This window comes from Zalophus californianus, chromosome 13 (assembly GCF_009762305.2).
Source record: "Zalophus californianus isolate mZalCal1 chromosome 13, mZalCal1.pri.v2, whole genome shotgun sequence".
Classification (NCBI taxonomy): domain Eukaryota; kingdom Metazoa; phylum Chordata; class Mammalia; order Carnivora; family Otariidae; genus Zalophus; species Zalophus californianus.
This window is the reverse complement of record NC_045607.1, coordinates 37,744,635-37,756,872: the sequence shown is the minus strand read 5'-3', so window position 1 is coordinate 37,756,872 and position 12,238 is coordinate 37,744,635. Positions and strand designations below refer to the sequence as shown.

General features: G+C 38.2%; 1 protein-coding gene across 1 annotated transcript in view; it reads left to right on the top strand.

The window, feature by feature from the left end:
* UBE2R2 (ubiquitin conjugating enzyme E2 R2) overlaps window positions 1–12,238 on the top strand; it is a 113,291-nt gene that overhangs the window by 90,969 nt on the left and 10,084 nt on the right. The window contains exon 3 of the mRNA XM_027616641.2: window positions 3,399–3,496. Within this exon, the coding sequence (XP_027472442.1) occupies window positions 3,399–3,496 (98 nt within the window). The remainder of the gene's footprint in view (window positions 1–3,398; window positions 3,497–12,238) is intronic.

Genomic DNA, 12,238 nt, shown 5'->3' with positions numbered 1-12,238 from the left:
ACCCTGGGATCATGCTGAGTCGAAGGCAGACTCTTAACTGACTGAGCCACCCAGGCGCCCCATTTACTCTTCTTTCTAAAGGTGGTTTTTGCTTTTGTTTGTCCCTTCAATTTCTATATAAATTTTAGGATCAGTTTGTCAATGTCTGGGAAAAGGGAAACTATCATTTTGATTAGGATTTCATTTAATCTGTAGATCAAATTGGGGAATATTGCCATGTTAACATTAAGTCTTCTCATGAACATGGGATGTTGTAGGTCTTTAATTTCTTTGAGCAGTGCTTCAATAGTTTTCTGTGTACAAATCTTTCACCTCCTTGGTTAGATTTAATCCTCGGTATTTTATTCTTTTAGATGCCATTGTAAGTGGCATTTTCTCAATATCCTTTTTAGGTTATCCTGTTTAGGTTATTGCTGGTATAGAGAAGTAAATCTGATTTTTGAGTGTTGATCTTATATCCTACAACTTTGCTGCATTTCTTTATTAGCTTTAGTAGCTAACTTGTGAATTCTTTGAAATTTTCTTTGTCGTTTTTGAAATAATGTTAATTCTTCCTTCCCAGTTTGTATGCCTTTTATTGCTTTTTATTGTTTAATGCTCTGGCTAGAACTTCAGGACAGTGTTGAATAGCAGTGGTAAAAATGGTTATCCTTGTCCTGTTCCTGATCTTAGGAGGAAAGATTCCACCATTTAGTAAAATGCTAGATGTGGGGTTTTTTTTTCATTCCTTTACAATGTTAAGATACTTCCCCTCTATTTATAGCTTTTTGAGTGTTTTTATCTAGAAAAAGTGTTGGATTTTGTCAAATGCTTTGTATCAATTGAGATGCCCATCTTTTAATATGTTGTTTCTAAGTACAAATCTATGTATGTCATTCCACTGCTCAGAAGTTTTATATATAAAGGTATTAAACTCAGAACAAAGAAACATATTCCTCTGGTCTAATTTTTATGTTTTATTTTTCATTACAAGTGAATTCTTCACTACTGTGGTAGGTAGAATAATGGTCCGTCAGAGAAGTCCACATCTCAATCCCTGGAACCTGTGATATGTTAGCTTATATGTTAAAGAAAAATTAAAGTTGCTAATTATTAGCTGGCCTTAAAATAAAGAGATTATTCTGGATTATCCAGGTGGGGCCAGTGTAACCCAGCAAGTCCTTTCATGTGGAAAAGGTAGGCAGAAAATGAGAATGAGAAATGTGACTATGGAAGAAAGGCCCAGAGAAATGCAACATTGCTTGCTTTGAGGATTAGAGGAAGTGGGACCAAGAGCAAAGGAGTGTGGGTGGCCTTTAGAAGCTTAGAAAGGGCAAGGAAAGAGATTTTTTTCTTAGAGCCTTCAGAAAGGAGTGCATTGCTGGTGACACACTGAATTTAGCCTTATGAGAACAGTGTCAGATTTTGACCTACAGAAGTGTAAATTTTTGTTGTTTTAAACTAAGTTTGTGGTGATTTGTTAAAGTAGCAATACAAAACAAATACAACTACCCAAGCATATTCTGTTTATGATGTTGGTTTATTTCTCTGGGCTAACTCATGTCTAAATTTCCCTTACGTTGTTAAAATTGACTTATTATTCAAGACCCATCTCAAAGCTTTTTCAAACATTAAGCCTTTAGTTTGTCTTCCACACCACATGCCAGGTGTCCTCTATCCAGGATATACCCTAAATTTCTCTTTCCTTGTTTCTGTTGTGCTTTTTTTTTACCTTCCTCATGGCATCTAACAAGTTTTAGAATTTGGTATTTGGTATTTTATTAAAATTTTATTCTCCTTTTAAAAATGTTCTGTTATCTTGATATGGTTGTGTATTTTGTGTGTATATCTAAATTTGGGTTGTATATATAAGACTTTTATACTTTATTTTTTAAAAGATTTTATTTATTTATTTGACAGGGAGAGAGGGAACACAAGCAGGTGGAGTGGCAGGCAGAGGGAGAAGCAGGCTCCCTTCTGAGCAGGGAGCCCGATGTGGGGCTCGATCCCAGGACCCTGGGATCATAACCTGAGCCGAAGGCAGATGCTTAACCGACTGAGCCACCCAGGCGTCCCAGATTTTTATACTTTAGTTATTATCTCTATTTAGAATTTTGAATCTTTCATTTTAGACTGAGATTGGTACTGTATCTTACTCAGTCTTTTCTATTGAATAACAGTCTGTGATGTGTAAGGTAAGCAGTCCATATGTGTTTGACTTAAACTAAATGTACATGTGGATTAGGTCCTATAATTTAAATTTATGAACCAAAGGGCGCCTGGGTGGCTCAGTTAAGCATCTGCTTTCAGGTCAGGTCATGATCCCCGGGTCCTGAGATCAAACCCTGGGTCAGGTTCCTGCTCAGCGGGGAGTCTGCTTTTCTCTCTCCCTCTGCTCCTCCCCCTGCTCGTGCTCATTTGCATGCTTTCTCTCTTAAATAAATAAATAAAATCTTACCCAGAAAAGTAGTGAGTTTTATCCATATCCTGAGGGAGTTATAATTAAGTTGTTGGGAGGCATATTTTCAGTTTATATAAACCATAATTATTGAAACCATTGATGTTAACGGAGATTATACATCTCTCTAGACAGATTTTAAGCAAGGTCAAATTTTGGAGGGGGTTGTTTCTTTTTATGTACTTTAGGTTCAGATGTGTCTGAAAATAAAGATATTTAGTTGCTTCTCAAGACTCTTGAATATCAGTTCATCATATTTGTCTATTTTTAAAAGATTTATTTAGAGAGAGAGAGCACGTGAGCATGCGAGCGCATGAGCAGTGGGAGGGCGGTAAAGGGCAGAGGGAGAGGGAGAGAAGCAGACTCCCCGTGGAATGCAGAGCCCAATGTGGGGCTTGATTCTACAACCCCAAGATTATTACCTGAGCCAAAATCAAGAGTCAGACGTTCCATCGACTGAGCCACCCAGGCGCCCCTCTATTTTTAAATGAGTTTTTTAGAAGGATGGTGCTACAAACATAGTGCTTCTTTTTTAACTAAGAAATGTATCTTGCAGATTGTTCAGAACTAATATTTATAATATAAAAAAATGTTTAATAATTCTTCAGCGTTGGGGTGTCTGGGTGGCTCAGTTGATTGAGCAGTTGACTCTTGGTTTTGGTTCAGGACATGATCTCATGGTGGCGGGATTGAGCCCCTCATTGGGCTCTGCGATCAGGGCAGAGTCTGCTTCAGATTCTCTCTCTCTCCCTCTCGCTCTCTCTCTCTCTCACAAATAAATATATTGTCTTTAAAAAAAATTCTTCAACATTGATTGCAAACATGAAGAAAAAGAATTGTTTTCTCCCCTAATGATGAGAAAACAAGTTTTCTAAGAATAAAAGAAACTTCAGCAGAACTGATGTCCCTTTTTACATCATATTTTTTAGTATTTACAGAATGTGATGTTTGTGTCTCATAGAATGGAGATGTATGCATTTCGATTCTTCATCCGCCTGTAGATGACCCACAGAGTGGAGAACTGCCCTCTGAAAGGTGGAATCCTACTCAAAATGTCAGGTAAGGGGTTACATACAGAGTAATCTGGTTTTTAGGTGGTTCTTAAGATTAGATATTATCTTTTAACAAGTACAAAAGAATCCTTTCTGTACTTGGTTGCTTTGTCTTCTGCTAGAGCTTTAGGTAACACATATGCATCGTTTTAAAGAGTCATATTTACAGAGCAGTAATTGCATGTTACTCATTTCTTTATGTGCGTCTTAGGAGAATTTTTCTAGTCTGAATTCTTCTTACATTATCATAAGTTCCATCCTGCATCTTTGGATCTCATGATGTCCATGTTTGGATTGGTTGTTTCCTTACTCTAGGATTCTTACTACATTTTGCAGAAAAATTTAAGTCTTTACAAACTTAATTGACTTTATATACGTACTACTTTTAAAAGAGCTTCCATTATGTTATTTTTTGTGTTTTATATGTATGTAAATGTCTCTTAATGATTTGAAGGCCTTGTATATTTCTTTTGATTCCCTTTGATTACCATCTATTTTTCTTTTCAAATTTTTATTTAAATTCTAATTAGTTAACGTACAATGCAATATTAAGATTATTCATCTGTTAATTGATCTATTGAACTATCTCTATAGATGGATATTTAACCATTTGTTTAGAGTAGTGGTCTGTATATTTAGGAGTTGGTCACCTAACCCTTAAAAGAATTTTGAAAAACTGTACACTGTTGCATGTTTTTGTATTTTTTGTATTTTTTGTATTTTTTGTGTTTTTTGTTTTTTGTTTTTTTGTTTTTTTTTTTTGAGTAATCTCTGCACCCAGTTTGGGGCTTGAATTTACAACTCCAAGATAAAGAGTCACCTGCTCTACCGACTGAGCCAGTTAGGCGCCCCCACTGTTGCATGTTTTTAGGTACAGGGTTCTTTTGGTGTTTTGTTTTTTTAGGTACAGTTTTTTACATCTCAAATTTAAATAGTTAGAAAATACTTTTTGGGGGCACCTGGGTGGCTCAGTTGGTTGAGCGACTGCCTTCAGTTTGGGTCATGATCCTGGAGTCCCGGGATCGAATCCCGAGTCGGGCTCCCTGCTCAGTGGAGAGTCTGCTTCTCCTTCTGATTCTACCCCCCTCATGCTCTCATTCTTTCTCTCTCAAATAAATAAAAATCTTTTTAAAAAATTAAAAAAATATATTTTTCTACTTGCACTTGAATTTCCATCTTACTATCCTAATACTTGAAATTTTTATGTTTGATAGCCTTATATATTTCTATTTTTTTATTTTATTTTTTAAAGATTTTTATTTATTTGTCAGAGAGAGCACAAGTGGGGGAGCAGCAGAGGGAAAGGGAGAAGCAGGCTCCTCACTGAGCAAGAAGCCCGATGTGGGACTCCATCCCAGGACCCTGGGGTCATGACCTGAGCCGAAGGCAGACGCTTAACAACTGAGCTACCCAGGCGTCCCTGATAGCCTTATATATTTTATTTATCTTATAATATTTTTCTAAACAAAAATCTGTATTTTAATTGCTTGTGACAAGAAAACTGAATTCTATACTGAATTACTTTATTACACAGTTGATTAAAAACAATACAAGTATATTATACTTTCCGTATACTTTTGGTGTTTACATTTAATAATTATTAGAAATACATTTTTAATCAAGTAGATAGACATTTCTTTTCAGTTAAGTCATGTAGCCATGAGTAATTATTACATTGTTAGATTGAGGTAGAAATACAGCTTCAATTTCATATATATACATAATGTATGAATAATATACATTATATATACTGATATACACACCCAGGAATATATGCATCTATATACATATATGTACACATATGCATGAGGACTAACATATATCACATAAATATATTAGATGCAATGATTAAGAGACCATATTTACATACGATAATGGAATAGAATTTTATATGGCAGTGAAACTAAATCCTTTTAATTCCTTCTGAGTTATTTGGCAGAAATCACAGTGATCCATTGTCCATCTTTAAAAAAAAGTTTTATTGTGACATAATTCCCATACCTGACAATTGCCCCATTTTATGTGTATGATTCACTGTTCTTTAATGTAAGTAGAGAGTTGCACAAGTATCCCCACAATCAGTTTTAGAACTTTTTTTTTTTTTTAAGTAGCCTCTATGCCCAGTGTGGAGCCCAACTCGGGGCTTGAACTCAGTGACCCTAGATAAAGATCTGAGCTGAGATCAAAAGTCAGACACCAAACCGACTTAGGCACTGTCAGTGCCCCATGGCACTTAGGTGCCCCATGAACATTTTTATCACCTCTAAAGAAACTCATACCTTTTAGCATTTACACTCCATTATCCCTCAACCCCCCACCCCCACCCCTACCCTTCTACCTGCAACCCTAGGAAACCACCAGTCTTTCTGTCTCTATAGATTTACCTATTTGGATATTTTGTAGGAATAGAGTCATTCAATATATAGTATTTTGTGATTGGCTTCTTTAACTTAGGATTTTTTCAAGGTTCATCTTTGTTGTAGCATTAATCAGTACTTCATACCTAGGAATAGAATTCCTGGGTCATATGATAACTCAGTGTTTAACTTTTTGAGGAACTGCCAGACTGTTTTCCAACATGGCTGCACTAAGTAGTACATTCCTACCAATAGTGTTTGAGAATTTGTGTATCCACATACTCGTTAACACATGTTATTATCTGTGTTATTATAACCATCCTAGTGGGGGGACATGGTATCCCATTGTGGTTTTATTAATGACTTTTAAAATTTTAGAACAGTTTTAGATTTTTGAAAATTGTGAAGATAGTACAGATAGTTCTCTAGAATTCCATGCATGATACCACGTTATATTTAATAGGCATGTCTCCTTAGGCAACTGTGACAGTCTCAGACTTTCCTTGTTTTTGATGACCTTGACAATTTTGAGGAGTACTGCTCAGGTATTGTAAAAATGTCCCCCAGTTGGGATTTTTCGGATGTTTTTCTGGTATTAGAGTAGGGTTATAGTACTGGAGAGGAAGACCATGGAGGTAAAATATATTGTCATCACCTTGTATTAAGGGTACATAATATCAACATGACTTATCACTGTTGATGTTAACATTCATCACCTAGCTGGGACTCAGTTTTTAGATTTCTCCCATGTAGGGTTCCTTGTTTTCCCCTTTCCATTCTGACTCTTTTGAAGGAAGGAAGTCATAGGTGCAGCCCACACATAAGGAATGGCAGTTATATACTTCCATGAGGCTGAGATATCTGTATAAATTATTTCAAATTCTTCTGCACAGATTGATTAAAATCAATACCTAAATACATACATACATATTTATATGTTTATTCAGTCATTTTGTTAGTCTTTTTTTTTGAGGGGGGAGGGGCTGAGGGAGAGGAAGAGAGAATTTTTTTTTTTTAAAGATTTTACTTATTTGTCAGAGAGAGAGAGCATGAGCACAAGCAGGGGGAGTGGCAGGCAGAGGCAGAAAGCAGGCTCCCTGCTGAGCAAGGAGCCTGATGTGGGACTCAATTCAGGACTCAATCCCAGGACCCTGGGATCATCACCTGAGCTGAAGGCAGACAATCCCGGGAGCCACCCAGGCATCCCGGGAGAGAGAGAATCTTAAGCAGGCTCCATGCCCAGTGCAGAGCTGCATACAGGGCTCGATCTCACAACCTTGAGATCATGACCTGAACTGAAACCAAGAGTCAGATACTCAACTGAGTGAGCCACCCAGCTGCCCCTTTATTAGTCATTTTTAATGATCTGAAAAGCTAGTAACTCATCCTCTCTACTTTTGTTAAAAATGAAAAGTTGGAAGCTTCTTGACTTACACAAGGATTTCTTACCAGTTTTTACCAAGTTAGTTACTTCTCACTTTCTGGGAAGTGTATACCAAAGAGTCTGTTGAAACCTATCAAATTACTGTTGATTATGTGTTCATTATGCTGATTACTCATTACTTTAGGTACCTTGTTCAATATAGTGTACTTAGAAAGAATTGAGAAAATAGATCTATTTTGGATTTCAACGCATCTAGCCCATATATTTTTTAAATCAGAAAAAAAAGTCTCCCTTTTTTAATTCAAGTAAGTGTGTTGATACACCTCACCTTTACAGCCATCTTGCTTATGGATTCTAATTCTCAGATAGATCAGGCATAGAACTTTGCCATAAGTTTATTATGTCTATGAAATAAGGAATCACCACATATTCCCTGTACTTTATGCTTTACTTTAATGGGACTCTCCCTTGGGGATAATGCATTCTTAATAATAATCAGAGATGGAATTAGTAAGTTCCTTTTAATGAAAATGTAATTCCAGCAACCCCAGTCTATACATATCTGAATTTATTGTACTCCATCACATACCAAAATACTTTTTTTAAATAGCATTCTACACTTTTAACAAAATTATTTATGAGAAAGGAAAAACAGTTGGTTTTATATGTAAATTTCTTTCTTTTATACACCTTACGTTTCATTACCTCTGGGCAATGCACCCTAGGAATATTTGGGATGTGTGGAAGGTATGCATTCCTTGGAGGCTGGAAAGGAGAACTGATCTGATACTTTATATACCCCCAGGTTCATGAATATATTAAAGACCACTTCTTTTACACAGGATCTTTTATGATCCTTAGCAAAATTCGTATATTCCTACTTTTTTCATCTCTCATATCCCTGTCACCACACAGTTATAGCTGATTATTTGTACCTTTAACCTGTACTTATCCTATTACTTGATTTTTCAGCCTCAACCTGTATTGACAGAGCTAAGTAAAAGAAAATCAGCATACATATTCCATTTCCCATCCTCTCTTCCCCTTTTCTTCCTAACTTTTAAAAATATTTGTTTATTGGGGCACCTGGGTTGCTTAGTCGGTTCAGTGTCCGACTCTTGCTCTCAGCTCAGGTTATGTTCTCAGAGTCATGAGATTGAGCCCCACACGGAGCTCCACATTCGGGGTAGAGCCTGCGTAAGATTCTCTCTCTCCCCCGCCCATCTGACTCATGCGCGTGCACACACTCTCGTTCTCGAAATATATGTAAGTATTTATATTTTATATATATAAATATTTGTTTATTGGGGAGGCTGGGTGACTCGGTTGAGCATCTGACTCTTGATTTCGGCTCAGGGTCATGAGATCAAGCCCCATGTGGGACACTGTGCTCAGCAGGGAGTCTGCTTGAGATTCCCTCCCTCTCCCCCTGCCTCTCCTCCTGCTTGTGCGCACACTTACTCGATCTCTCTCAAATAAAAAAATCTTATATATATATTTGTTGTCAGGGTTATAACATTTATAATCTGTACTGTTTTGTAACATAATCATAGTTTTTTTTTTTTAAGATTTTATTTATTTATTTGACAGAGAGACACAGTGGGAGAGGGAGAAACAGGCTTCCTGCTGAGCAGGGAGCCTGATGCGGGGCTCGATCCCAGGACTCTGGGATCATGACCCGAGCCGAAGGCAGGCACTTAATGACTGAACCACCCAGGTGCCCCCATAATCAGTTTTTTAAATTTCTTATTCCTACCATGAAATGAATTCACTATTTGCTGTCCATTATTTTATTTCCTTTGATCTGTTAATTGGCTGAATTTGTCCATTAGTCATTTCTCCAGGAAAATGCTCCTTGGAGCCATATTATATTCCCTGAATTCTTAGATGTTCAAAATATTATATGCTTGGGGTGCCTGGGTGGCTCAGTCAGTTAAGCGTCTACCTTTGGCTCAGGTCATGATCTCAGGGTCTTGGGATCAAGTCTGGAGTTGGGCTCCCTGTTTAGCAGGGAGCCTGCTTCTCGCTTCTCCCTTCTCTCTCTCTCTCCCTACCTCTCTTGCTCTCTTTCTCAAATAAATAAAATCTTAAAAAACAGATTAAAAAAACCCAAAATGTTAAATGCTTGTGTGTATGGGTATATATATGTGTGTGTTTTTTGCCATGATACTTCAAATGGCAGTTTGGGCATAAGATTTCAGGGTCATACTTTCTTTCCTTGAGGATATAGATGTTACTCTGCTGTATTTGTTGTTGCTGGGTAAGAGTTTGGCTACCACATTTCTCAGCTCTTCCACTGTACATAATTGTTTAAGAGACTGTCAGGTTTTCAAAAGAAACACATTATCAAAACATAATTAAACTGACAGTATATTTAAAGGCAGTAAGTATTTTGGAAGATTATTGAAAAATTGGACAAAAAACGCAGGGTTGTCTTTTTAGTTTGGCTTTGGTCTTGTTTTTCAGGGCTAGTAGTAACCCTAGTCAAAAGGAAGTGTTAGCTCTAAGGTACTAGTGATTCTTGTTTTTTTTATTTAAAGATTTTATTTATTTGACAGAGAGAGACACAGCGAGAGAGGGAACACAAGCAGGGGAGTGGGAGAGGGAGAGGGAGAAGCAGGCTTCCCGCCAAGCAGGGAGCCCGATGCGGGACTCGATCCAGGACCCTGGGATCATGACCCGAGCCAAAGGCAGATGCTTAAATGACTGAGCCACCCAGGCGCCCCGTGATTCTTGTTTTTGGAGGTTGAATGCTGAATCTAATGCTTACCATGTCTTGTTCCCCTTTGAGAAAACAAGCTTCCCCATTCTTCATAATACAAAAGCCCCAAACATTTTCATTGTATTTTCATGCTGTCTCAATGGATAATCTATTGCCATTATCCATAGGATTTCAAGATTTTTACCTTTACTTCTCCTGCATAAATATACCTATATTATCCTTGTCTCAGCTTAAAATCTTGTGGCCTTTTATCTTTTAAGGTAGGCCTTTTTCTCGTTTGATTCAGTCCTCTGGGGACAGGAAACCCCTTTCATACTAAATTTGCCTATCTAAAACTACTCTTGACACTTTGGGTACCAGCATCATTTTTTTCTGTCTCTCGGCCCTTAGGTCACTTGAGCCCCAATTTAGAAACCTTTCCTAGATTTCATCTCAGGGATTGCCTTCTCTGCTTTTATCCTTTTTTGTTTAGAGGCTTCACAACCAGGACTAGTTATCTTCAGATTGCCCCTTTGATCTTCATACACAGATCTAAAAGGTATTTGCTTTGGAATCTCTCTCTCTCTCTCTTTTTTTAAGTAATCTCTACACAGAGTGGGGCTCAAACCCACAATCCCAAGATCCAAGAGTCTCATGGTCTACCAACTGAGCCAGCCAGGTACCCATGCAGTGGGATCTTTAGTTACCTTCTCAGACCTTTTTGTCTCCTAGCTTCATGTCATCATAGATATTCCTTCAATGTGCTGATCTTGGAGTGGGGGAGTGAATGGAGGGTTTGGTGTTTGTGAATTTCTAGGGAGATGTAGAGTATTATGTGTGCATTATTGCATCCTCATCTGCCTGGAATACCTTATGGTGCCCAGAACCCTGAAATGTCGGGAAAGCACCCCCTCATGGTGGAATACTTCTTCCTTTCCCTTTCTCTGTTACTTATGTGAGGCAGGGGGGTTCTTCAGCTAGTAAATTGTATGTATTTCTCAGAGGCTAGTTTATGGCACTGAAATATCAAGAGGCAAGATATGAGGTGCTAGGCATTTTCCTTGATATTCCTTTGCTGCTAAACTCTCTAGAGTCAGCAGCTGTCCAACTAAGGTTTCTGCGCTCTACATCCAATTTAGGGTGGCTCTAGCAAGACAGCAGTGGAGGTGGCATAAGGTACAGCACAGACTGGTGCAGGGACTTGATTGCTCTATAGCAGTGTTATCTGAAAGTGGTCCCATCTTCACATATGTTTGGACTTCTTCATGACCACCTGTACTAGTCTTTCATTCAGCACCTCAATGAACATATTTAGAAAACTTTTACATGGAAGACTTTTGTAACCTGAAGAAGAGTAAAGCATCCCAGTTACCTTGAAGAACCTAAGTCAGTTTATATCATAAGACCTAGTGAATGGAGAGAGTAGAGAAAAGAAAAAGTGGGGGAAAGATCCCTACAGTTGTAGGGATCCAGAGCTTCAGCCAACTAGTGTCCACTGAAGGTTCAGTAGTTTGCCTCTGTGTTCATAGAGGAAGCCAGCATACTTTCTGGAAGAAGAGATCCACCATCCTACTGTACCCAGATGCATAGGATTAAGTTTAGGCAGGTGAGAGTTCCTTATGGAATTGGGAAGTCTTAAGTAGGCATTAGCGAAGAGTGGAGTTGGGAGGGTAGGGATGCCTGATGTTCACAGTACCATGCCTCTTCTTCCTGGTGTAAGAAACAAAATATTCCTTCATCCACGCTGTGTACAGAACCAAGTGGGTGCTTTTCATGTGGGTGGGTATCAGACAGTAGAGTTCACAACTGCTTTCTCTGAGAACTATCTGCCACACCTGTTGCAGGCCCTTGGATAGGAAAGTCATCTTGGAGGTTTGCTTTCCCTTGAAAGATGGTTACATGGTGTTTTCTTTGCCACAGCATCATGGAGAAGCGTCTGTCAGGAGTAGGATAGGATGTTTTCCTGACTCATCTTACCTACAACCCACTAAAGGGAGGGGAGCTAAGGACTGCCCCAAACATTGGGTGACAAAGTAGGCAAGGTCAGGGGAAATGGCAATAGTGCTGCTGTTCTTAGGGCTCCTATAAACCCCATTTGGGGCCAGGATGATATTAATTGCTTGCTTGATATTTATACATTGGGTTCCCCTGCACTCGACTTGGTGGTTTCATTCTGTGCATATGATACATATTCTGTGTATTTAAAAATTTCCTTTTTAAAATGTTCTGATTTTGTGTTTTTGTGTATTTTAATCTGAGATCCTCATTCCTGCCATGTGTTTTCAGGGATCTATCAGTCAATAGCAG